This window comes from Urocampus carinirostris, chromosome 1 (assembly GCF_059441175.1).
Source record: "Urocampus carinirostris isolate Australia breed hairy pipefish chromosome 1, RoL_Ucar_1.0, whole genome shotgun sequence".
Lineage (NCBI taxonomy): Eukaryota > Metazoa > Chordata > Actinopteri > Syngnathiformes > Syngnathidae > Urocampus > Urocampus carinirostris.
Window position 1 is genome coordinate 54514326 of NC_142349.1, and position 24402 is coordinate 54538727.

General features: G+C 39.5%; 1 protein-coding gene across 3 annotated transcripts; it reads left to right on the forward strand.

Moving 5' to 3' along the window:
• The first annotated feature begins 967 nt into the window (after nucleotides 1-967).
• On the forward strand, nucleotides 968-22900 carry wdr47a (WD repeat domain 47a). Of its 3 annotated transcripts, none has more exons than XM_088345603.1 (16): nucleotides 968-1237; nucleotides 3546-3715; nucleotides 4787-4870; nucleotides 4940-5024; nucleotides 6927-7058; nucleotides 7132-7308; nucleotides 9101-9612; nucleotides 10659-10776; nucleotides 12926-13107; nucleotides 14973-15200; nucleotides 15271-15334; nucleotides 16208-16368; nucleotides 16438-16607; nucleotides 17909-18211; nucleotides 19860-20078; nucleotides 21304-22900. In XM_088345603.1, exons 2-16 carry the CDS (start codon nucleotides 3558-3560, stop codon nucleotides 21444-21446), a joined length of 2736 nt encoding a protein of 911 aa, XP_088201729.1. In that variant the 5' UTR covers nucleotides 968-1237; nucleotides 3546-3557; the 3' UTR covers nucleotides 21447-22900. The 3 variants fall into 3 exon arrangements, with proteins under 3 accessions (XP_088201729.1, XP_088201739.1, XP_088201748.1); XM_088345613.1 differs by having other exon boundaries at nucleotides 3550-3715; XM_088345622.1 differs by having other exon boundaries at nucleotides 969-1237; nucleotides 15274-15334.
• Nucleotides 22901-24402: the final 1502 nt, after the last annotated feature.

The window sequence follows — 24402 nt, forward strand, 5'->3', positions numbered from 1 at the left end:
TTTTATAATTTTAGTTTTAATTTAGGTGGCAAAGTGTTTCCTGTGTTTATGTTCTTGTTTTATTTAAATATAACTAACAGCAAATAATTTAGCTTTAAACTGTTCTTCGCTGAAAAAAAATGTTTTTACAAGAACTATATTATATACATACAACCATATATATATGGCGGCGCAGTGGTTAGCGCTTGTGCGGCACAGTTCATGTCATGGGAACCTGTCGTGGGTTCAAATCCAGCTCCAGACTTCCTGTGCGGAGTTTGTATGTTCTCCCCGTGCTTGTGTGGGTTTCCTCCGGGCACTCCGGTTTCCTCCCACCTTCCAAAAACATGCATTTCAGGTGAATTGGCTGGTCCAAATTGTCCCTAGGTGTGAATGAGCGAATGAGTTGTCTGTCCCCTGCCCACTGCCCGGAGATGGCTGGGATGGGCTCCAGCCCCCCCGCGACCCTAATGAGGATGAGCGGTACGGCTGATGAGATGAGATGAGATATATATATAAAATCAGGGTTGGGTAGGCTTACTTTAACTTGATTACTTTCATTTACTTTTGGATTACTCCAATACCAAATACGCTAATAAAAGACAAAAGAAACTAAATATGAATAAAATGATGACTCACAACACGTGGTAAGCTTTCTCTCCTGGCTTTGATCTCTTTGATCTCCGGCAAAACTAACATAAAATGCGACAGAAACAAAATGAAAATAAATCCAAACAGCTTGCCAACATCATTTTTGCCGCTCCGTGTATTCCGTTACTCCCCAAGCCTGCACAAAATTGAGTAATTTTATTCATATTTAGTTTCTTTTGTCTTTTATTAGCATATTTAGTATTGGAGTAATCCAAAAGTAATTGAAAGTAATCAAGTTAAAGTAACCCTGCCCAACCCTGTATATAATTATTGAGAACGACTCGTCAGCGACGTCACTTTTTGGCGTGTCACTGTTACCATGACAACCGTATTTTTCTCAAAATGTATCAAAATTTATTAATACTTAACTCGTTGTTATTTAGATATTTTCTGAAATTATTTTTAAATTTATTTTTATTTTCATTAGTTTTGAGGGAGCACCAAGCTGGGCTTGGCCGGACCTGCACGAGGGTCACAGTGAGCCGGAATAGGAGGACGTGACGGCGGCCAGACGAAGCCAAACAGAACCTCTCCGGTTCGACGACAACGAACCCGTCACCGATCTAGACATTCCGCTTGCTTTCGGCGCATGTTTTTCTCCTGAGCGGTGAGTTCTTATGCCGTCGACTTGTTTCTGGGGAACACAAGCACCCCGCCCCGTTCCAGCGGAGGATGATGCCACCTTCCTTCGTTTTGTCCTCGGCCTAAATTAGCTTCCAAATTAGCCATTTTGCTTCGAAATGCTAATGCTTAAAATATTTTCGTTTTTTTGTGTTCTTTAATCCGACTCTAATCTGCTTGTAATGCTAACAATTAGCTTAATCCCCTTATGTCTTTTTTGTTGCTAACTTTGCATGCTAACCTAGCTAGTACATTCATTAATATTATTTTTTTTTTGTTAAATTACAACTTTCAAAGTTATAATACCGTATCCAAAATGATTCCGAACGTTCGTTTCCCCTTTATTGATGCGTGTTCTTTAAATTTACGTTTAAATCACAACGTGTTATTTGTTATTAGTAATAAGAACTCACCTAGCACAAACTGGTTGGAAATATGTCTAAAACATGTCCATAAAACGACAAAGTTGCCGTTGACAAGACGTCTTCATGTGGTTGAACAGTGAAATGTGAAAAGACGTCTTTTGGTCTTGTCAAATATATGTATAACTTATAATGTGTCTTTGATATTGGTTTAAGTCAAGTCAAGTCATTTTTATTTGTATAGCCCTTAATCACAAAGAATCTCAAAGGGCTGCACAGGTTATTACACAGACTATTTTTCAGATTATTATTACACCATCCCCTGATCTGGAACCAACATGAGGGCAAGGAAAAAACTCAAAAACCTCAACATGAGGAAAATGAAGAAACCTTGAAAAGGGACCGCACATGTGGCATCCCCCTTTCAGGATTACCAGACAGCAAAGGATGTTGCAATCACAAATAATACAGAGATATTGTCCACGAAAAGTATAGGTTATTCATATGCTATAGAGTTGAAGTGTGTTTTAAGGTTAGATTTAAACATTTCCACTGAGGTTGCAGATCCCCGTTCCTCCAAAACTGGGTTAAAATAGGTACAAAAGCTGAATGGGTAGCGACAAAAATAAGTCATTCGGTTGGGAAAAAAAAGATGTTTAAAAAAGTGTTTAAAAGATGCTAGGAAGCTGGGTGAAAAGGTGTTTAAAATGTGTGCAAATTATGTCTAAAATATCACAGGGTTGCTGTCCAAAACATGTTTTTATGTGGTTGAAGAGTGAAATGTGTAACGGTGTCTTTCGGTCTTTCCAAATCAACATTTGAATGAAAACGTGTCGCTTTTAGTTTGTTATTATTATTAGTAACACGAACCCACCAATCCAAAACTGGGTAAAAAGATGCTATCCAAAAGAAGCCTTTATGTGGTTGAAAAAAAAGGCTTTAAAAAGGCGTTTAAAAGAAATTGGGAAATTTCACAAGCAATTTAATTGCCGACCATAATGGTTCTCACTTAGCCAAAACTGGGGGAAAAGATGTCTCAATGATGACAGAGTTGCTGGCATCTTTACAGTATATTGTTAAAGACTGAAAGGTGAAAATATTATTCCGGTCTTGTCAAGTACAAATGCTGCCCTACTTACGATCGAGATCGGTTACGGATGATCGTTTGTAACTTGAATTTGTTCGTTTGCTTCAGTGCTATATTTTGTTTGTTTAAGGTTTATGTAAGTATGTTTAAGGCTTGTATAAGTAACCTGTATTGTACTAAAAAAATAAACATTTATAAAATAATATGCTCTATATAGAAAAATAAAGTTAAGTTTAACCAATTTTGGAAGATTCGCTTCAAGAGGTCCTCCTTCAAAAGCAGTTGGATTGCTGCTCAAATTGGTTCTCAATCGTAACACTCTCATTTAAAAATGGGCGAAAAGATGTTTAAAAGACGACAGGGTTGCTGTCCAAAAGCCGTCTTTAAGAAAGAGACGGCATTTTTTCTTGAATGTTTATGACCAATTATTGGTGAAGAGAGAACTTTTCTTGAATATATTTGTTTTGAAAAATTTTACTGGAGAGGCTATTATGTTGAATGTTTTGCATATAATTCCAGAAACCTGTCTTTTTAATCCAAGTAGATTTGTAAGGAATGTTTAAACTACAAAGATGGACATTTTTCATAGACTAAAATGAAAATAAACCAGATCTGAATGTTGGCTTAGTAGAGAACCAAAACATAGTTGAGTAAATACAGATTCTGTGCACTGAACTTTGTGCGATAACAGTCCTTCTGTACAACATATCAATTTATTCATTTCCAAGCTTTTACTTGGTCCATTTCACATTTTTGTCTTACAACTCAAGTGTTTTCTTTTAAGTTGCCACATGTGTGTTCGACTTCACCGCCTTTTTCACGTCACCATGCGTTTTAATTCCCAGCCAGAGGCCACCATGACGGAAGAAGAAACCATCAACGTGAAGGAGGTGGAAATCATCAAGGTGATCTTGGACTTCCTCCACTCCAGGAAGTTGCACATTAGCATGCTAGCCTTGGAGAAGGAGAGCGGCGTCATCAACGGACTCTACTCGGACGACATGCTCTTCCTCAGGTAGGCCCGGCCATGATCTTCCATGGTAATCGTTATCATTGTCGATTATTATACATTTTTTGCAAAAATCCTGCAATATAAAACACACAATAGTGTTTGTTAACATTTATCAAGTTAATGGTGCATTTTTAAATCTAAATTTGTTTGAATTTTTAGTAAAAATCCCCAGCCTGGGGAAAAACAAAGTGCATGGCAAGCTGGCCAGCTAGCAGACTGCCAACGGGTCTAACCGAGACCCAACAAAACTGGAAGCCTTTGGCAGCCTGGGCGCTAAAAGGGAACTGTTTGGACAATAATATATTATTGCTAGACATGCGACAAAAAAACACAAAAGGACAGGTCACAATCACATACCTAAAAGGAGGCGAAGGCAATAAAGGAGCACACACTGTCCAGGACGGCAGGTAAACTTATCTCATGCAGCTTTTGATCATAATAGCGCGCAACTTGGACAAAACAGTCAGAAGTCCCGCAGCGACACAGTTAGCAAAGTTCCAATTACTCAAAGCGGAAATGAGCGCCATGCATTCACTGATTACTACAATCGTTATCGTTATCTGACCGGCCTATGTTTTGACCGTACTTGTCATCCAATGATGTCACAGCTCTAGGGTGCAAACTGTCAACTTTGAAAATTAATTTCTCTCGATTCATACCGCGTGGAATATTTTGGAACATATCTGCATGATTGTGGGGAGGAACACTACACTTTCTGTGAAAAAAAGGTCTTTTGCAATCCTTTTAACAGCCAGTTAGCTACAGCCGGGCTGTTTCAAATTGTGTGCGCCAACAAGAAACTTTCTCAAAAGTTTGTGCGTCTCTCTGCTTCTCTGCTGATAGCTGGACTTTGGCTATTGTTTACATGCTAACACTACATAGCTCACTATAGTTTTAAGCCCTTGGATGCATTTTTGTTGTTGTTTTATGATTATTTAATACATAAAACACTCAAAAGTAGCATCTAGTAATACACATGACAGTTTTTTTTACCATTATACTCTGTAATTTTAGCAAGTCAGTCAGAAATAAGTGTTTATTTCAGTTGTTGTGTGGTTATTGTGATTATTTTAGGCAACTGGTGCTGGACGGCCAATGGGATGAGGTGCTTCAGTTCATTCAGCCTTTGGAGTGTATGGAGAAGTTTGACAAAAAGAGGTACATGATCAGTCGGTGTGGGCACGGGTTTGTAATACAGTACTCACAGTGACTCATTTTTTATTCCAGGTTCCGTTATATCGTCCTAAAGCAGAAGTTTCTGGAAGCTCTGTGTGTCAATAATGCCATGTCTGCTGAGGACGAGCCACAGCATGTGAGTAAAAGCAAAGGAAACAATTGAAAATGGATTGCTGATTGTGTTGCTGTAAAACTAGACTGTCAATTTCTAGGCAATGATTTCAGAGTCATCTCTTACTTGCAATGTATATTTAAGAATATTAAATTCCCAAATTCACTAACAGGACCTTGATAAACCTCAGAAAGTTTAATTCTGCTCAATCATTATTTGAGCAGGTACAGTGGAGTTAGTAGGTGGATGCAAAGGGGGACGGAGACTGCATATTCAAATTACATTATCTTGGCGTTCGAAGACTGTTTCTTAAATCACATCTTTATTTTTGATACCCTTCCCGGTCGCCAATTGGTTGCGGGTATTTTCCCTAGCTAGGGTAACGATGCGTTATCTTTCATCACATTTCCTGATTACCTCGTATGTTAAGCTTTGTTTCCATGGTTATCAAGTTTTTGCTTTTCTATTTAGCATACCTATAAAGCTTGGAACCCATAGCTAAAGGAATTCATGTTTGTTGCATGAAATTCTGAACTGAGCAGAGAGGGCTTTGTGTATTGTAATGGGGCGGCAGTAGCTCAGGAGGTAGAGCGCTCGTCTTGGGATCAAGGGATCCCAGTTCGAATCCCGGCTCGTCCGTGTTACATGTCGAAGTGTCCTTGGGTAAGACACTGAACCCCTAATACCCCCAATAAGCAGGTTAGCGCCTTACATGGCTGCAAGGCCGCTATTGGGAAATGTGGAGCACATTGTAAAGCGCTTTGGGAAGTCATTGACTTGAAAAGCGCTATATAAATGCAGAACATTTCATTTCATATTGTCAGCAAATAACATGTCAATATCGCCAACATCGCAAAGTTTGAACTTGTTAAGTTTTTGGCAACACAAAATAATTTGTTATTGATGTCTTAACGTGGGTAAATACTGTGTTGTATCCTCATCATAATTTGAAAATATCGAAAGCTACTGTAAATACATGAATTGAAATATAAACTCCTAGTTCAGGTATTTTTATTTTTTTCCTTACAATTTCAAGATTTTTTAAAAATGTTTTATTCTTTACATTTTTTTAAAAAATGGGGATTTCTTGGTATGTTTTATAAATCACTGTATTTTCTTCGCCATGATGATGAGGCACACCTAAGGACAAAAATTTTACCAGAAATTCGAAAGTGCGCCTTGCATTCTTGAAAATACTGTGGCTGAAATTGGAAGTACATAATTGCATATTTCCCGTCATCATATCTTCATGAATCAGTTTAAAGCAGATTGTATAATGTTAGTTTATGTTCTATGAGATGTAGTTTTTATATTCTGTAAGGTTTTTATTTTTAATTTTTTCAAAGCTTAGGTCTTACAGTACCTTTAATTTTACGTCTTCTATAATCAGGTGCGTCTTATATATGAACATATTAAAAAGTGTGCTTTATATTCTGGTTAGCCTTGTCCGAAAAACATGGTTGTCGATTTCTTATAGCACAGGGGTGGCGAACACGTGGCTCTAGAGCCGCATGCAGCTCTTGGCCAATAAGAAAGTGGCTCTTTGCCTCATGTCAAGTCAAAAAATTCAAGTCAAGTCAAATTTATTTATATAGCCCTTAATCACAAAAATGTCTCAAAGGACTCATCATATTTTCTATATACTGTGGCTCTTTGCCTTGTCTCATGTTTAGTTTTTTTTGTGTGTATTGAAGGTGGACACATTCCTTGAAATCAACACAAGAACAATACTTGTTGTTTTGTAAGGAGAGGAGTGTGTTATGGGAAATAATATTTTGTGTGTGTCTGTCTGTCATGGCAGGTCAGTGCGTGTCTTGGCTCTTTGACTCTAAAAGTTAAAAATTTCGGCTCTTTGTGTCAAACTTGTTCGACACCCCCGTTATAGCACATTTTTGGTTTATTTACTTATTCATTTGTTTTTTGCAGTTGGAATTTACAATGCAAGAGGCGGTCAAGTGTCTCCACACCCTTGAGGAGTTCTGCCCCTCCAAAGACGACTACAGCAAACTCTGTCTCCTCCTCACCTTGCCTCGTCTCACAAACCATGCTGAATTCAAGGTATGGCATTTCTTATTTTTTGATCCGGTAAGCGATTGAGCATCTCGTGAACCGGTGGCCCTCGTTCAATCAGGACTGGAATCCGAGCACAGCCCGCGTGCAGTGTTTCGAGGAGGCCTGCGTCATGGTGGCCGAGTTCATCCCGGCCGATAGGAAACTTAGCGAGGCCGGCTTCAAGGCCAGCGGCGATCGCCTCTTCCAGCTGCTCCTCAAAGGTGTCCTCTATGAGTGCTGTGTGGAGTTCTGCCAGGTAGGAAATAGGAAATGAAAACTATCTGTTTTTGAACGATAGGTATAATAATTGATGTGATCTTTTAAGGATTTCCCATATTCATATTTTAAACTTGGGGTGTCAACATCATTTCATTACATGGTGGTCACAAATTATTTTTAAAAACATCAAGTGTGGCTGACTGGACAAATATTTCTTAAATACAATTCTAACTATTAACAGAATTTTAGTGTTTATTAGTAATAATTGATATGATTCCAGTAACAACCCAAAACAAACTTAGCTACCCCTCTAATTTTCGGGAGCCAATGCACACTTGGATGTATATATTGAGGCACACTGCCTGTAGAAAATGTTTATGTTTTTCGTTTTTTAGATGAAATTAAAATTGTCACATTTCAATTCATGATTACAAGTTATTAGTTTGTTTAGTTTTGCAACATTTTATTCTCATGACAGCCTAAGTTAAGAATACAAAACAAATAATTATTCATACATTGTCTGCACCACTTATCCTCAGCAGGGTCACGGGGGTGCTGGAGCCCATCCCAGCTATCTTCAAGCAGTGGGCAGGGGACACCCTGAACTGGTTGCCAGCCAGTCGCAGGGCACAGAGAGACAGACAACTCACTCGTTTATTCACACCTATGGACAATTTGGACAGGTCAATTAACCTGACATACATGTTTTTGGAATATGGGAGGAAACAGGAGTGCCCGGAGCAAACCCATGCTAGCATGGGGGAAGAACATGCACACTCCAAAACAGGAGGTTCGATCTCATGACCTCAGAACTGTGCCGCAAACGCGCTAACCACTGCGCTCCCATGCATGCTGCCCTATAAAACAAATAAAAAATGGAAAATACTTTAAAATGATTTGGCAAGTATAGCAGATATATGTTTAATCAAATTTACTATTACACACTCTATTCATGCACCCTAAAATTATGTAAAGTATACTTTTTTATGATTTAAATAGCAGGTAGATTCAGCCTCAATGGAAAAAAGGGTTGAAAAATACTGTTCTTACCTTTATATTTGTGTAAAATACCGAATATACCGTATTTTCACCACTATAAGCACACATAAAAGTCTGACATTTTCTTCAAATGTGGGTGAAATCCCATACGTTTGTAAGGTCATTCACAGTTTCAGCTAAATGCTACTTGTATGCATTCTCCTGTGAATTCTTTACATCTCCTGTGTCCCGCTTGTGCAGAAGAGGACACGTGACATCACACACAATTTGCGGAAGTACTCATGGATGCTAACGCCCTACGGTCGTGTAAATATAGCAATACTTAAAATGAGCAAAATTATTTTCGAGTGGATAAATATTTCTTTAGATTATTATTGTTATTATTAATTTTATTTCAATCAAAATGAGTTACCTATGTATTAGGTAAAAACGCAGATGATTTTGCGAGATTGTAATGCAACAAATAATTTCCAAAATTGTTTTTGTTTTCAATTAAGTAAATCTGATTATGTTTAAAGTCCTTAATTCATAAGTAAAATAATTTCGATATTGTTCAGATCTTAAATTGCATCTATTTTTCTCGCATTGTTTAGGAAAGTAATAATTTGAATGGTCAAAAATATTTTCCAGTGGAATACTATTTATTTATTACCCTGCCCCCTCCCCTTTTTTAGGCTAATATATCTATTTTTTAAATATTTAATTTTTTGGGGGGGATAATTTCCTGAGGCACATTGCCTTAGTATACTTTAACATACTTCCTCCTTACCTACAATGTTTCCATATTTAGTCAAAATTTTGATAATTTCGGGATTTTTTTTTTCTTTCAGAGCAAAGCGACAGGCGAAGAAATCACAGAGAGCGAGGTCCTCCTGGGCGTGGATATGCTGTGCGGCAACGGCTGCGACGATGTGGATTTGTCTCTACTGTCTTGGATGCAGAACCTTGCCCACAGCGTCTTCTCCTGCGCTTTTGAGCAGAAGCAGCTCAACATCCACGTGGACCGCCTGGTCAAACCCGCCAAGACCGGCTATGCCGACCTCCTCACCCCACTCATTAGCAAATTATCCCCTTACCCGTCCTCGCCCCTACGGCGGCCCCAGTCGGCCGACACGTACATGTCGCGCTCCCTCAACCCCGCCCTAGATGGTTTGGCTTACGGATTGTCCAACCAGGACAAGAGAGCGGGCGGTGTGGAGCCAGTACCGGGTAAAGGCGTTTCTCCCATGTCACACTCCTTTGCCAACTTCCACTACCCGGGACCGGGGGGGCAGAACCTTAACAGGAGCCTCATGATGGACAGCACCGACTGCCACAGCATTTTCGAGGAGTCACCAGAAACGTAAGTCTAACTGATTATAAAAAGAAAAGTGCACTAAAAGGACTGTATGGTAGATTTCCCTGGATACAACATACATCTGTTCTGAGGTTGGATCACAAAGGGAATTTGCCGTATAGCATGGTAGAATCATTAAAATTACAAAAATATATAAAGTACCACTTATGTGTGTATATGATTAAAAAGCATTAAAAAAAATGACATGTTAATAACTCATGTTTCATATTTGAGAATGAGTCAAGTCAAGTCATTTTTATTTGTATAGCCCTTAATCACAAAGATTTTTTGCTGGTCATTTTGTCCAAAAAAACTGAAAATATCTCACCATCTCTAGTTTAAACTGAACATTTTATTATTTTATACATTTGAGAAGTGGGATTTTTTTTTTTCTTGATTTGCGTTGCAGCTTGCAATTTGGGTGGGACCGTGGATCCTGAAGTCAGTTGTTTTGTTTTGTTTTTTACTCCAATTTTATTGAATTTTGGCAATGATTTCTATATTTTGTAATGTAATCTACAAAAACTAAATTTCAAAATAAAAAACAATTTTCGGTTTTTACACACTGAACAGATTTAAAGGGACAGTGTGTGATATTTATTGCCTCCCAGTGGTACAAAAAAAATCATTAAAAAATTACATTGGTTTGAATACTAGGTAAAATACCTGACCTATCATACCAATGTTAACTTTTATATAAAATAGCGATGTAACTTGTCATATGCACGAACACCATGAATATTGATCATTATAATTTTTTTTTGGTCCCTCAAAACAAAATGTTTTTGATGTCATGTGGGGTAAATGTTATAAAGAGGTGCCAAAAAAAACATTTTATTCCACGCATTAGAAAAACCTTAAGGCGAGATCGCCGTATCCAGGGGTCCACTGTAAATCCAATAGAGGGATTTCATCCCCTCCAAATGTTTTTTGCTGTCAAGAAATATTTCAAGGGGGTTATGCCACCCAAAAAGTTGTGAACCACTGTTGTATAATCACGTTACTTTAAGGAAAGAAGACCTTTTGTGAGATCTGGTGTGTGTACGTTTTAGATCGCGGACTGACACGCCCGTGGACAAAATGTTGGCTTCAAGTGGAGGTCAGAATTCCCGTCCCGCCTCAGCCCCAGGAGAGGATGCACCGCTGCCTGGCTCTACTGAAAAAAATGAGGTAATTCCCTATTTTAGTTCTCCATGTTCTCCAAAGCTTGTTATCTGAGTAAAGATGCCTCACTTTGATTGACTTCCTTGATACTAATCATCCCTGCACTTTGTGAATAGTGAACCAAAAATATGGTGGCGATCATTTTAGTCCTGGTTGTGCGTGATCCATTACTTCGGTTGTCTTTCCTCTCTGCGTGTCACCTGTACTGAGTGTCTATAAATAGACTACACTTAATCACATTGTGACGCATCAACTCTTTGCAAGGTCGACTGACACATGCAGCTAAAGAATTTTTTTTAATTTATCAAAAGTCATCAAAGTTATGTGAATATTCTTTGGGTTCAACATTTACGTCTGTGCAGATTCCCCTGCTTTTAAACGAGCTGTGCCTTTAAGAGACAACTTGATGATGTCATGGCTGTTTCTTTAGAGATGTACATACATTGTTAATTTTTGCAGAAGTCTTGTCACTAGTGACGCAGTGTGTCTCATACTGTCTGCTTTAATTTTTTTCTATGCGTGTAATTAAATATGTAAGTACGCTAGTTATACACTTAGAAAATTTTATGTGAATGATTTTCCTTGAAAAATAGGAATAATCCATTTGGATTTGATCATATTTTCTGCTTCCTTGTGGCCACTTTGCATAAAAGGTCTTTGCAAATAGAATTTGGCCTAGTTGATTTGCAGGTTAAACCATTACTTTTACACTTATTTTAAAAAGTTGAAAAATGTTGCTTTTAGATATAAAATATGGGATGGGGATGTATGATGTTTGTCAGTTGCATGAGCTCAATCCAATTTTAGCATCACTTGGAAACATTTTTGGCATATAATTTTTAAATGGGTTTTCCTTATATTCGAATGTAATAATTCTGTTATCTTTGTTTCCATGGTTATCATGTTTTTGCTTTTCTCTTTTGCATCATTTGAGACCCCCATAGCTAAACAAATTTGCATTTGTTACACGAGATTCTGAATAGAATGAAGTGAGGAAGGGAGCTCTGCCAATTGCATATCACCATCTTTAATCAACCAATAACAGACAGGCATCTTAGAATCGTCACTTGTCATATACATCAACACTGCAAAGTATTAATTTTGTATGTTTTATGCATGCAAAAGAATCTGTTGTAAATGTCATATGATAAGGGAAATTTCAAAACAAATGGGGAAAATAAAATAGTATTCCACATTGTAACGTAAAACATCATCAGTTAGGACATAGTAATCCGGGTGTACAGACGCTGCCCTATTTACGAACGAGAAAGGTTCCGTCCGATCGTTCGTAAGTTGAATTTGTTTGTAAGTTGCTTCGGTGCTATATTTTCTATGGAATGTATGTTTAAGGTTTATATAAGTATGTTTAAGGCTTGTATAAGTAACCTGTATTGTTTTAAAACTGAAAAATAAACGTTTAATTAAATAGTATGCTCTATAAAGTTACCAAGCAGGCTGAATAATAAAGCATAGTACTGAAAAACAAAGCTACACATTAGGCGTTGATGTTCTGTGAAGCCCTTCGAGACTCCTTGTGATTAAAGGTTATACAAATAAACATGAATTGACTATAAAGATAAATAAAGTTAAGTTTTACTTACTTTTGGAAGAGTTAGGTGACTTCCTCTTCCGTGGTAAAAAGTGGACGAAAAAAAACGATCGAACCATTTTCTCAACCGCATCAAGCTTTCTTATTCCACTTTCATTTCAAAATAAACGGGTCGCCTCTTCTTTACACTTTACACCAACCATATTAAATGGATGCACGAGATATTAAACAATAAAAAAGTTCTTAGCGTGCTAGAGATACAGTACAGTGTGTATACACACGAACTAGGAAGTAGAAGCCGGATTCGTTCTTCGGGGTGGATAATGAGTGACCTCTCACAGCACCACGCTCGGTAAAAGGTGTACACAATACAAAATCTAAATTACAGCAATGTCCAGATTTTTTTCGACATCCTGAAAAAAATGTTCGTATCTATCGTTTTGCATAAGGCGAATGTTTGTAAGTAGGGGAGTGTCTGTACATTGTATTCAAGACCGAGAGTAGAGCTTGACTTATTCTTATTCAAAGTTGCCTGTGATGTGTTTTCACATACAATTTACGTCACAAATCTTTCATAAGCACTGTGGGTTGTTCCTCAACTTCCAGTCCTTTGACTCTGCCGAGAAGTACGAGGAGTATTACCGTCAGCGTCTTCGCGTGCAGCAGCACCTGGAGCAGAAGCAGCAGCAGAGGCAGATGTACAAGCAGATGCTGCTGGAAGGTGGCGTACAGCAGGAGCCGCCGCCTGCTAACTTGCAGCCCAACCTCACCGAGAAGTTCCTCAATAGGTAAAAGCCACCACCGAGGCGGCTTGTCGGCTTTGGGGAGGGGCTGCCCCCCCAATATAACACAATACACCATCTGTCCTGACCAACATTCTTTCTTTTTATTCTAACATCCCTCCCGGGAGTAACTACAGTGTCTGCATTATTTATTATGGCAGCTGCTTTACTCAATTCAATTTCATTTATATCATGCCAAATTATAACAAAGGTTTTATTAGATGCTTCATTTAGAGATTCGTCAAGGTCACAGAATGGAAATTCGTCTTGTAGGTCTTCACCTGAAACAGTTGGGTGGCAAGGCAACCATTTTTTCAGGGGAGAATATATTTTAAAATTAAAAAAACAATCTAAATGTCATGCTTATACCAACTAAATTATTATTTTAAGAAAACAATTGTGCAAATAACCAAATATTTTGTCATGGTTCTTGGATCCCTTGCACCTGGGTTGTCGGGGAAACAATGAAGACGCAACTCTGGACAGCTTTCTCCACTGTTGATGGTTCCTGGCCTGTTTTTCGGTTGTTGCAAAGTTGGCACCAGTCCATTCCTTAATATTGTCGGCCCAGTTCTTTTTCGGTCTTCCTCTCCTCCTGCCCCCTTGGACTGTCCCCTGTAGAATTATCTTGGTCAGTCCTGTTGATCTTGTGACGTGACCATTCCACTAAAGTTTTCGTCTGCGCACAGTTGACAACAGTTCTTCGTAGGCTCCAATGTGCACTCTGATGGTGTTGCCCACATTTTCGTTTGTCCCATGGGCTTAGTCTCTTGATTTTATTGCCTCCTTATTCTTATTAATTGTCGTGATATGTGTGCCTTTTTTGTACTTCTTAATAATCCCAAACTTTGTTTTCATGGTTACCATGTTTTGCTTCTCTCTTCAGAATCCCTGCAAGCCTTGCGACACATAGCGAAAAAAATCCTGGTTAAAAAAATACTGTATTGCACTAAATCACAGTTTTCACAAAACACAAGATTCTGAACTGAATGAAGCAAGAGAAAGGCATTGTGGGATGAGTTCAGCCCATAGCATATCAGGATTTTCAAACCAATAGCAAACTAGCAGTTTATATGTGTCGACCAGTAGCAGACACATGTTGTATAGCGGGGAAAACTATATGTAAGAAAAGTTAATACCTTACAGCTAAAATAGGGGGTTGAAAGAAAATTGTATACCACACCATACAGTGAAAATGTCGTCAGGTGGGGATATCTACTGTATTATGCAATGAAATCCTTTTGTCAGTGCAGAATTTTTAGTCAAAATACTGGGATTTGCATTTACATAACATACAATCGGCAATCTGTTTTACGTTTATACTTGCAACGGTATTGGTAGAAAAGAAGCCGAGAGATGTTTTAGCCAACCCAGAATGCAGAACACAATGCTCGAGTTGTGAAACAATGAAAAGTGAACTGCGGGATAGCACTTTAACTCTGGTGGCATGCAGGTACATATTATGTACATTTTTATGTTTTTTTTGTATTTCAATCACAGAACATTAAAAACTTAACACCTTGGAAGCTCAAATTTCCCCTGGTTGTGAAAACATGTTGATTTTTCAAAATGTGATTGTGCTGTGATTTATATGTTATTGCATTTGGGAACCAACCACATACTATACACAAAACATGTTATGTACATTATTTGGATGTATAGACATCCATTATAATTCTTTAGATAGATAGATAGATAGATAGATACTTTATTCATCCCCTAAGGGAAATTCACATTTATCTTTGATATATCACAAATCTTGTGTAATCCCATGCATTTCCCAAGATTTTTCACTTCAGTACTGTCAATTGTATGCCAACAAGGTTAATATCGTGAAAAATAATTTGTGCTAAAGTTGATGTGGTCGTCAGGTCCATCCAAAAGTTGGAGGAGCTCAACGTGGGGATGGAGAATTTAGAAGATGAGGTGAAATCTTTATCGCAGCAGTGCAACGGAGATGCCTCGGAGCACAACAACAACTCCTCCAGCCCCGAGCGCAAGAGCAGCCAAGGGGCGGGGGGCCTCAGCAGCACGCCGCAGCACAAAGCGGGAGGTCGCCCGGTATCGCCCCCCAACGAATCGCCCGTTTACTCACAGAGGTCGGTTCCGTCTCACCACCGACTGTCCGGTGAGATGAAAGACACTTATTATGAGTTTTTTCTGTGTTAGCAGCGGGCTGAATCACAAAGTGGGTCCACATGGCGATTCGGGGGCGTTAAGCCGCAGTAAAGAGGTAGGTTGATGTGAAACCTTTGTAATGCATTTTCTTTTTTAATGTTGTCAATTTTATAAATTGGCATTATTTTTCATAATATAATAACATTTGTCAAGGAGCATAATAAATGATATTTTCAGCCATTAACTTTGGAAAAGTCACTTTAACTGCACCTATCAATTGGAGAAATTTTTAATATCAGAAAAGTACATATAATACAGAGTTTGTACAGGTGCTTGAAAACTGGGAAAATGCTTGAATTTTAATGTTGTGTTTTCAAGGTCAGGAAAATGCTTAGATTTGTGTTAAAGTGTCTCTTTCTTCTCTCTTTTTTTCTTTGTTTTTTCACTTTATTCTTTCTTTATTACTTTCTTTTTTGAGGTCTTTAATTCTGTCCTCTTTTTTCTCTTTCCCTCTTTCTTTTCGTTTCTTTTTCCTGGTGTTTCTTTCTGTATCATTATTTTCATTTCTATCTTTCCGATTAATTTGTATCTTTTTTTTACTTACATTGTTTCTGTCTAACTTTCTCTTTGTTCTGGCCTTTCCTTCTGTTCTTTTTCTTTTCTCTCTTTCCCCCGGTCTCTCTTTTATTTCTGTCTTACTTGGTGTCTTTTTTTCCTCTTTCTCTTTCATTGTTTAACTCTCCCTCTGTCTCTCTCTGTCTTTTCTTTCCCCCTGTCTCTTTCTCTTATCTAGTGTCTGTTTCCGTCTTTTTTTTTCTCTTTTGCTGTTTTTTTTTCCTTCTTTCCCTCTTTCTTGGTTTTTATCAAGTCACGCTCTCCAAAAAAAGACATGCTCATGCAGTAGTTGAAACCTCGTCATTTTGCCATGAGCCGAAATGTGGTTAAAAGACCGTATTTATTTTCAAGTGTATATTCTTTTACTTCCCAGGGCGAGGACAAAGAAAAAAGCCTGTTTGTGGCCGTGCACACTCTGGAAGACACTCAGGCCGTGCGTGCTGTTTCCTTCCACCCGTCCGGCGCCTTTTATGCCGTGGGCTCCAATTCCAAAACGCTGCGCGTCTGCGCTTACCCGGAGGCACGCGATCTCAAGTGAGCCCGGCAAATTGTTTCCTTCGTTTTGAAATCCGTCGGCTCACCTCGTTTATGTTTTCTGTTCAGCGGCTCCAGCCCGGCCAAGCAGCCGCTCGTGTGTTTCAAGAGGAACAAGCACCACAAGGGTTCCATTTACTGCGTAGCGTGGAGCCATTGCGGGCAGCTGCTGGCCACCGGCTCCAACGACAAATACGTCAAAGTTCTCCCGTTCAGTGCAGAGACCTGCAACGCCACAGGTCAGCGTGTGCCGCCATTGCTCAGGCCAATTTTTCCCTCTTGGAATTGACTTTCTTGACCAAAACTGATTTACTTTCAGTTGTACTTTCTCCGAAAAAACTTAAAACAAAAAACAGCAGCGTTTACATGGAACATAACAAAAACATTCAGCAGACAAAATATCTTATCCCATTGGCAGAAATGTAGACTCTACGTAAACTCTTATTACAGCACAGGGAACAATTCTGGAGCTCACTTCCATACTGCTTTGCGTGTTAATTCCCCATAAATGACAAAATACAGAGTGATCTAGCAGCGGCTTAAAAGAGCCAAAAGGTAGAGTTGGTCAGAGCTGGTGTAAATGGCCTACTTCGTTGGCTAGCGGGAGAAGCTAACCAATTAAGTCTAGTCAAGTCATGTTTATTTGTATAGCCCTTAATCAAAAAGAGTCTCAAAGGGGCTGCACAGACCACAGATGATTGCAAACCACAGACTATTATGACACCATCCCCTGATCTAAAACCTACACGAGGGGAAATAATGCACAAATATTTTCAGCATAAAATATAGGTTATTTATATGCTATAGAATGAAGCGTGTTTTAAACATTTCCACTAAGGTTGCAGATCAAATCTCAGGGGGAAGAGCATTCCACAGCACCGGGGCCCGAAGGGAGAACGCTCTCAAACCTGCCGATCTCTTCTTTGCTCTTGAGTTCACTAGTAGACCAGCATTTTCAGAGCAAAGGCTCCGGACCGGAACATAGGGGGAAATTAAATCTGAAAGGTGTGAGGGAGTCCATGCTTGATTTTGTATACTACCAACAGAACCTTAAAATCACATCTTTAGCTAACACAGAGCCAATGCAGGTTAGCTAAAATTGGGGTAATCTGATCAAACTTTCTTAGTTAAAAGCCTCGCTGCAGCATTTTGTACCAGCTGAAGGCCCTTGATTTTGGACTTCGGGAGACCGGAAAGTAGTGCATTACAGTAATCGAGAAGGGAGGTAACAAATGCGTGAATTATAATCTCCCCATCCGACTGAAACAGCATAGAGCGAATTTTAGCAATTTTGCAAAGATAAAAGAAAGCTGTTCTAGAAATATTCTTAACGTGTGTTTGGAAGGACAGATCGGGGTCAAATATGACTCCTAAATTTTTGACTGACTCACTCTGGGTGATATTAGTCCTCAAATTTGCGCACGCGCCTTTAAATCAGGTGCACTCTGTATTCCAGAATTTATAGTACCTCCACATTACTGGGGATGGCTATGTAATACACAATGGCATCAATGTTGGTTTGCGTCTTTTTTCCGTCAAGGGCCTGACTTGGAGTTCAGCATGCACGACGGAACGATCCGCGACCTGGCCTTCATGGAGGGTCCTGAGAGCGGAGGAGCCACCCTGATCAGTGCCGGAGCAGGCGACTGCAACATTTACACAACCGACTGCCAACGCGGACAAGGCCTACACGCCCTCAGCGGCCACACGGGACACATCCTGTCCCTTTACACCTGGGGGGGATGGATGATCGCCTCGGGATCACAGGACAAGACCGTGAGATTCTGGGACCTGAGGGTGCCCACATGCGTCAGGGTGGTGGGCACCGCCTTCCATGGATCAGGTAAATAAATATATTCATTGTTCCTTTTGTATTTGGTTATATTGCTCCCCTATAAATTTGTCTGTTTTTTTAAGAAACAAGATGGAAAAAAGGGGGACAGAACAAAGAAAACAAAAAGTTAAAAAAAGAAGGGAAAAATAATCCTTATACTGAGGCCCCACCAACATACCTCTCCTATTGTTATTTTAATAAAAAAACATTTTGATTTATGGCAGCACGGCGGTGCAGTGGTTAGCGTGTATGCGGAACAGTTCTGAGGTCGTGAGATCGAACCTCCTGTGCGGAGTTTGCATGTTCTCCCCGTGCTTGCGTGGATTTCCTCCGGGGCATTTCGGTTTCCTCCCACATTCTAAAAACATGCATGTCGGGTTAATTGGCCGGGGTGAATGAGCGAGTGAATTGTCTGTCCCTGTGTGCCCTGCAACTGGCTGGCAACCAGTTCAGGTCGTCCCCTGCCCACTGCCTGAAGATAGCTGGGATGGGCTCCAGCACCCCCGAGACCCTACTGAGGATAAGTGGTACAGATAATGGATGGATGGATAATTTTGATTTGAAAATGATTAAAATCAAATTATTTTGTTTATTACGTTATATATTAACCACTTCGGTGTTCTTGTGGGTAGCGTCCCCGCCCTGTTGTACCCGTTGCCTCCATGCTTGGCACCCGGCATTAGGGGTTGGGGGTTTTGTCACCTAATGACTCCCAACGACAGGGGTTGTGACACATCAGTTGGGTTGGGTTGGACGAGGAGGCCAGGAATCCCCTCCTCTGTATCGATCTCTCAGGGAGTTTCAAGAATTGGTGTGTTCCTAACTCTAGCTACCTCCCACTTGGGGGATATGGCTACGGTATATACAATACCTTATATGTCAAACCTCCCTTTAAAATAAACAAAGTAATGTGTAATTATTAAATTAGTATTATATTACAAAATATTTTTATTTAAGTTATAATCTTACCTGATAATTTTAGGTTATTTCTACCCTTATGTGGAAAATATTTACTATAAATAAAACAAATATTTGGAAAAGAAAATTATAAAAGAAGGCTGTATTCTCTGAAAGTAAACACCCTCCCTTACCCCGTTTTTAACATGCGCTCTGCTAGCCCTTGCTCGTAACAACAGTGGATTGAAAAAAATTGCATAATTATGTGGAAAATTGACTGCCAGGCCTGACAAATGTGCACTCTTACAGCCCCTGCTCACAGCAATATGCAATTGGGGGTAATGGATTGCGGCCATAACGATGCATCTCATTTTACGCGGGCCAGAATCTTACGCCTTCTGACAGAATTGCCCTTGCTGGTTCTCTCTTACAACATTATGGGATTGGGATAATCAATCTCAGTTGCACGAGTGCTGTTCGTTGGAAATACCGGCAAAGGTGTGCTCTGCTTGTCCCGGTTTGCAGCAATTTGCGATTGGGGACAATAGATCGCGGCAGCACGAGTGCGGTTCACTTTTCAGTGGACAGAATGGCAAAAAAGAGCTGCCAGGCTTGACGAAAATGTGTGGAATGTTTTTCATTCTGCGATGCAGGTCGCAAAGTATCAAGTTATTTGAATTCAATTTTGAAATTTACCTTTTATGGATTGAATTATTCGATTGGTAAATGATTTAAAAATCCAATCTTTTGTCTCTTTCAGGCAGTCCGGTGGCGTCGGTGGCGGTGGACCCGAGTGGGCGTTTGCTGGCGACCGGTCAGGAAGACAGCGCTGTTATGCTTTATGACGTGCGCGGGGGGCGCATCGTGCAAGTGTATCGCCCCCACGCTAGCGATGTGCGCTCTGTTCGTTTCTCGCCTGGCGCAAGATACCTGCTCACTGGGTCATACGACGCCAAGGTCATGGTCACCAATCTGCAAGGTCAGACAACGCTACTCCACTTCCAGACAAATATATGTTAGTTGAACTGCTTTTTATAGACTATTTACTTTGTTTGTCAAGTCAAGTTTGTAAACATTGTAAAGTATTTAATGGGCGGTGCTTGGCCTGGAGGCAAAAAGCTACGAGACAATACGTCAACTAGCGTACGCGCTAAAAGTTTAGCTTTGTATCATGGATAGCTTTGACATTACGGTTACAACCTATGTCGCTTGTGACATCATCGCCAAAGCTGGAGGCAAATACACGCTTGCGCTGGTCAGAAGACTGAGGAAAAGAAAGCTGTCGTTGCTCCTATATGTCGTCCCGTTGTGTGTTTGTGTGCCAGAATTAGAGACAAAACTTAAGTGATCGTTAATTGAAGTTTTACATAATCCCAGAAAACACTCCTGATCTCAGAAAAAGAGGAGCGTTGTGGTTTAATGCTATAAAGCAAAAAGTTTGGACCGAGGCAATCATCAAAAAAATTTATCGGGTTTGCAGCGCAAACTTCATATCAGGTAAGGGAAATTCAACATTTAATTCATTCAATGTTGCCCTTGAGTCCATATTATGTATTATATCTGCAAAATATGTTGTTGTTTATTTAACTTCAGCTAATTGTTAGCGTGTAGCCTAAATGTCATTGATAAATGCTTATCCTTAAAAAATAAACAATACATGAATAATTAAATGTATCTAATAAATGACTTTGATTGTTTGCAATGCGTGACTGTTTTTATTTTTGAGCAGTCGCACGCAGGGTTTACAAGGTTACCGTCGGCATATAGGCTACACGCTAAACGTTAGCCAAGGCTAAGGAAATAACAAGATATTTTTCCGATATAATAAACAATTTGAACTTGAAGGAAACAATCATAAACGTTTCATTCCTCTTACCTGTTATGAAGTGTGGACTGCTAACCCCAACATTTTTTGATGATTGCCTCGGTCCAATCTTTAAGCTTTAGTGCATTTAACCACACCTCTCTTCTTTTTCTTTAATCAAGAAATGTCCGCCGGGATCCTGTAAACTTCCATTTACGATCACTAACGTGTTTTTCTCTCCGATTCTGGCACACAACATGACGACGTTTTAACACCCAACCTGCAGAAACGACAGTTCGGTTTCCTCAATCTTTTGACCAGCGCGGTTTCTTGTTTTGCCTGACATAGGATGTGAAACAGTCTACAAAGATTTGGATTCATTATTTCTTTTATTTTGTAGGCGACCTGACCAAGCAGCTTCCTGTGACCTTGGTTGGCGAGCACGGCGACAAGGTCATCCAATGTCGTTGGCATACCCAGGACCTTTCCTTCCTCAGTTCGTCCGCCGACCGCACCGTCACGCTCTGGACTCACAACCCGTAACGCATGCTAACACACACGCTAACATTTAGCAGAATCAAAAGGATCATAAGCTAGCAGCACAGAATATCACAGCACACTGTCAAATATTTTTTTTCCAAATCGCCCAAAATTGATCCAAATTTGACCCAAGTCAATGACATCCTGTCATCTTAATGGGGATTTTTAGTTTTTGTGACGTGTCACTTGTTTTTCATCCTTTGATATTCCAGCTTAAGCACCCCACTAGCACACTAGAAACACTTGGTTGACAAAAATGACCCAAAATGGATCAAAAATGGACATGTCCACCATTTGACCCAACCCAAAATGGATAAAAAAATTGACTATCCCACTACTTATGTCAGTTTAGTCCAACTTGCTATTGTTGTTTAACAAAATTGAAAATGGAGGTTTAACATCTATACCTGTTAATTTCAAATTTTAGCGAATGCTTGCACGTGCACATTTTTATGATGGTGCCTTGAGTTTGCCATGAGACCACAGCTAGGTTAATTTTTATTTTTTGGCATTTGCATTTCTGTAGTTGTAGTTTTATTAATACAGTAGATCCCTAAGATACGACATTATTCAAATAACGATGCGTGTGCCTTCTTCTTATTTTTAATCATGGCCAGCTTTGTTTCCATGGTTATCATTTTCTTGCTTCTCCCTTTAGCATCGCTGTAAGTCTCGGGACCCGAAGCTCAACAAATTCAATTTTGCTACACGTGATTCTGAGCCAAATGGAGAGAGAGAAATTGTGGTAGAGAATCCAGCCAATAGCATATCGACATACTGATGATGCTGTGATGCAAACTAATAGCAGACTAGCATTTTATGTCGTCCAATAGCAGACAGCCGTTTAAGAGACGCTTAAAGAAACGCCGAAAAACATAGCATTTCACACGGTAAAGTGAAAATGTTGTGTGGCGGGGTTGCTGTATCCCGGGGGTCTACTGTATAATTTTGTGGATATTTTTGGGGTGTAAAACTGTGAACAGTCGATGTCAAATGGGAATTTTGAGGCAGTTTTTATAGTCTTCGCTTTCAGTATTGTTTTTTTTTTTAAGTGGCCGCAATGAGCAAGGAACAATTTTGAACATGCCAGTGACCAAAAAGGAATTCATTACAAGCCTAAATTTGTAATTTAGCATCATTTTTGTTTTTTTAAATGCTGCTGTACACAGGTCACAACACTAGGGGAGTCTGACTAATGCACAGATAGTACGAATAGTGATATTTATTTGAAGCCAGTATTTTGGGAAATATGTTCTTAGAAAAGTCAAGCACTTTGTTGTGTTCTATGCTCTTGTTTTATTTTGAAATGTATTTCATTCGCAGCAAACTAACATGTATTTATTTCTGTCATGTACATTTAAAAGATTTGAGGAACTGAGACGGTCTTGTTTTTATTTTTTAAGGGATGTCATTTAATGCAAGCTAACAGATTCTTCAATAAAGTGTCTTTTAATGATTTTGGAATACTGTTTTATTAGCAGCTAATGCTAGCATTTTCTCTACTGTGTTCCGCCAGTCCTTGGCCAGGGTTTGCGCTAAGGCAACTATTAGCAGTATTAGTGAATGGTATCACTTTGGTTGCCAGCTTCACTAAAGTTATGACTTTATTAGTTAGAATGTAATGCTAGCAATATCTCCATTATTCCCCAGCAGTCCCCTTATTCCAGATTCAACAGATATTTTTGCTAAAGCAACTTTTGGCAGCATTAGTGAAAAGTATCACTTTGGTGGCTTGCTTTCCTTTGATCATTAATTCTTAAAGAAATCGCAGCCCAAGATTTAGCTGATATTTCTGGTAATGCTACTACGAGCAACCTTAGTTAATAGTACCACTTTGGTAGCAAGTTTCACTTAAGTAATTAATGCTAAATGATCTAGCATCTAATGCTAGAGTTTTGCACATGGTAAATAGCTCCTAATGCTCGTGTCTTTGCATTTTCTCAGCTCAGGGATGCTGCTGGAAATGTGAATTTCCCTTCGGGGATGAACAAAGTATCTATCTATCTATCTATCTATCTATCTATCTATCTATCTATCTATCTATCTATCTATCTATCTATCTATCTATCTATCTATCTATCTATCTATCTATCTATCTATCTATCTATCTATCTATCTATCTATCTATCTATCTATCTATCTATCTATCTATCTATTAATGCTAGCTGTTAATTATGCATATTTTACAAAGAATATTACTATTCAAATTAAACCCTGTCCAGGAGGAGAAACCAGGATGACTTTTAGGACCAGCTGCTGTTAATCCCCACTAAAGACTGAGCAAGCTGGATACACCCAGAGCAGTTGAAAAGAGCTAATAGCTGGAGTTGGTCAGAGCTGGTGTAGGTGGCTAACTTTAGCAGCAAGTGGGAGAAGCTAGTGAAAGTTTGCAAGAGCAAAGCGGAATTTATGAAACACCTCAATCACAGGCTGCAAATGGCTAACATGTGGCTAAAGAAGGAAACAGTGGGGGAAAACCTTGAATATGCCTGACTCGTGGAAATGGCCGCTGTTTGCATATGTGACCAGCTGTGAAAGGAGAGTGACACCATAGAAAAAGCAGGAGCAGCTAACAATAACAAGAGCGAGCCATCACCTGCAGCATGAGTGGCTAAAGAAGGAAAAACTGAAAGAAAACCTTGAATATGGCTGACTCATGCAACTGGCCGCTGTTCGCATATGTGACCAGCTATGAAAGGCGAGTGAGACCAAATGAAAAACCAGGAGCAGCTAACAATAACAACAGCGAGCCATTGCCTGCAGCCAAGACATGAATGGCTAATGAAGGAAACACTGAAAGAAAACCTTGAATATGGCTGACTCATGGAACTGGCCACTGCTCACATATGTGACCGGCTGTGAAAGGCGGGTGACACCAAATGAAAAAGCAGGAGCAGCTAACAATAACAACAGCGAGCCATCGCCTGCAGCCAAGACATGAGTGGCTAAAGAAGGAAAC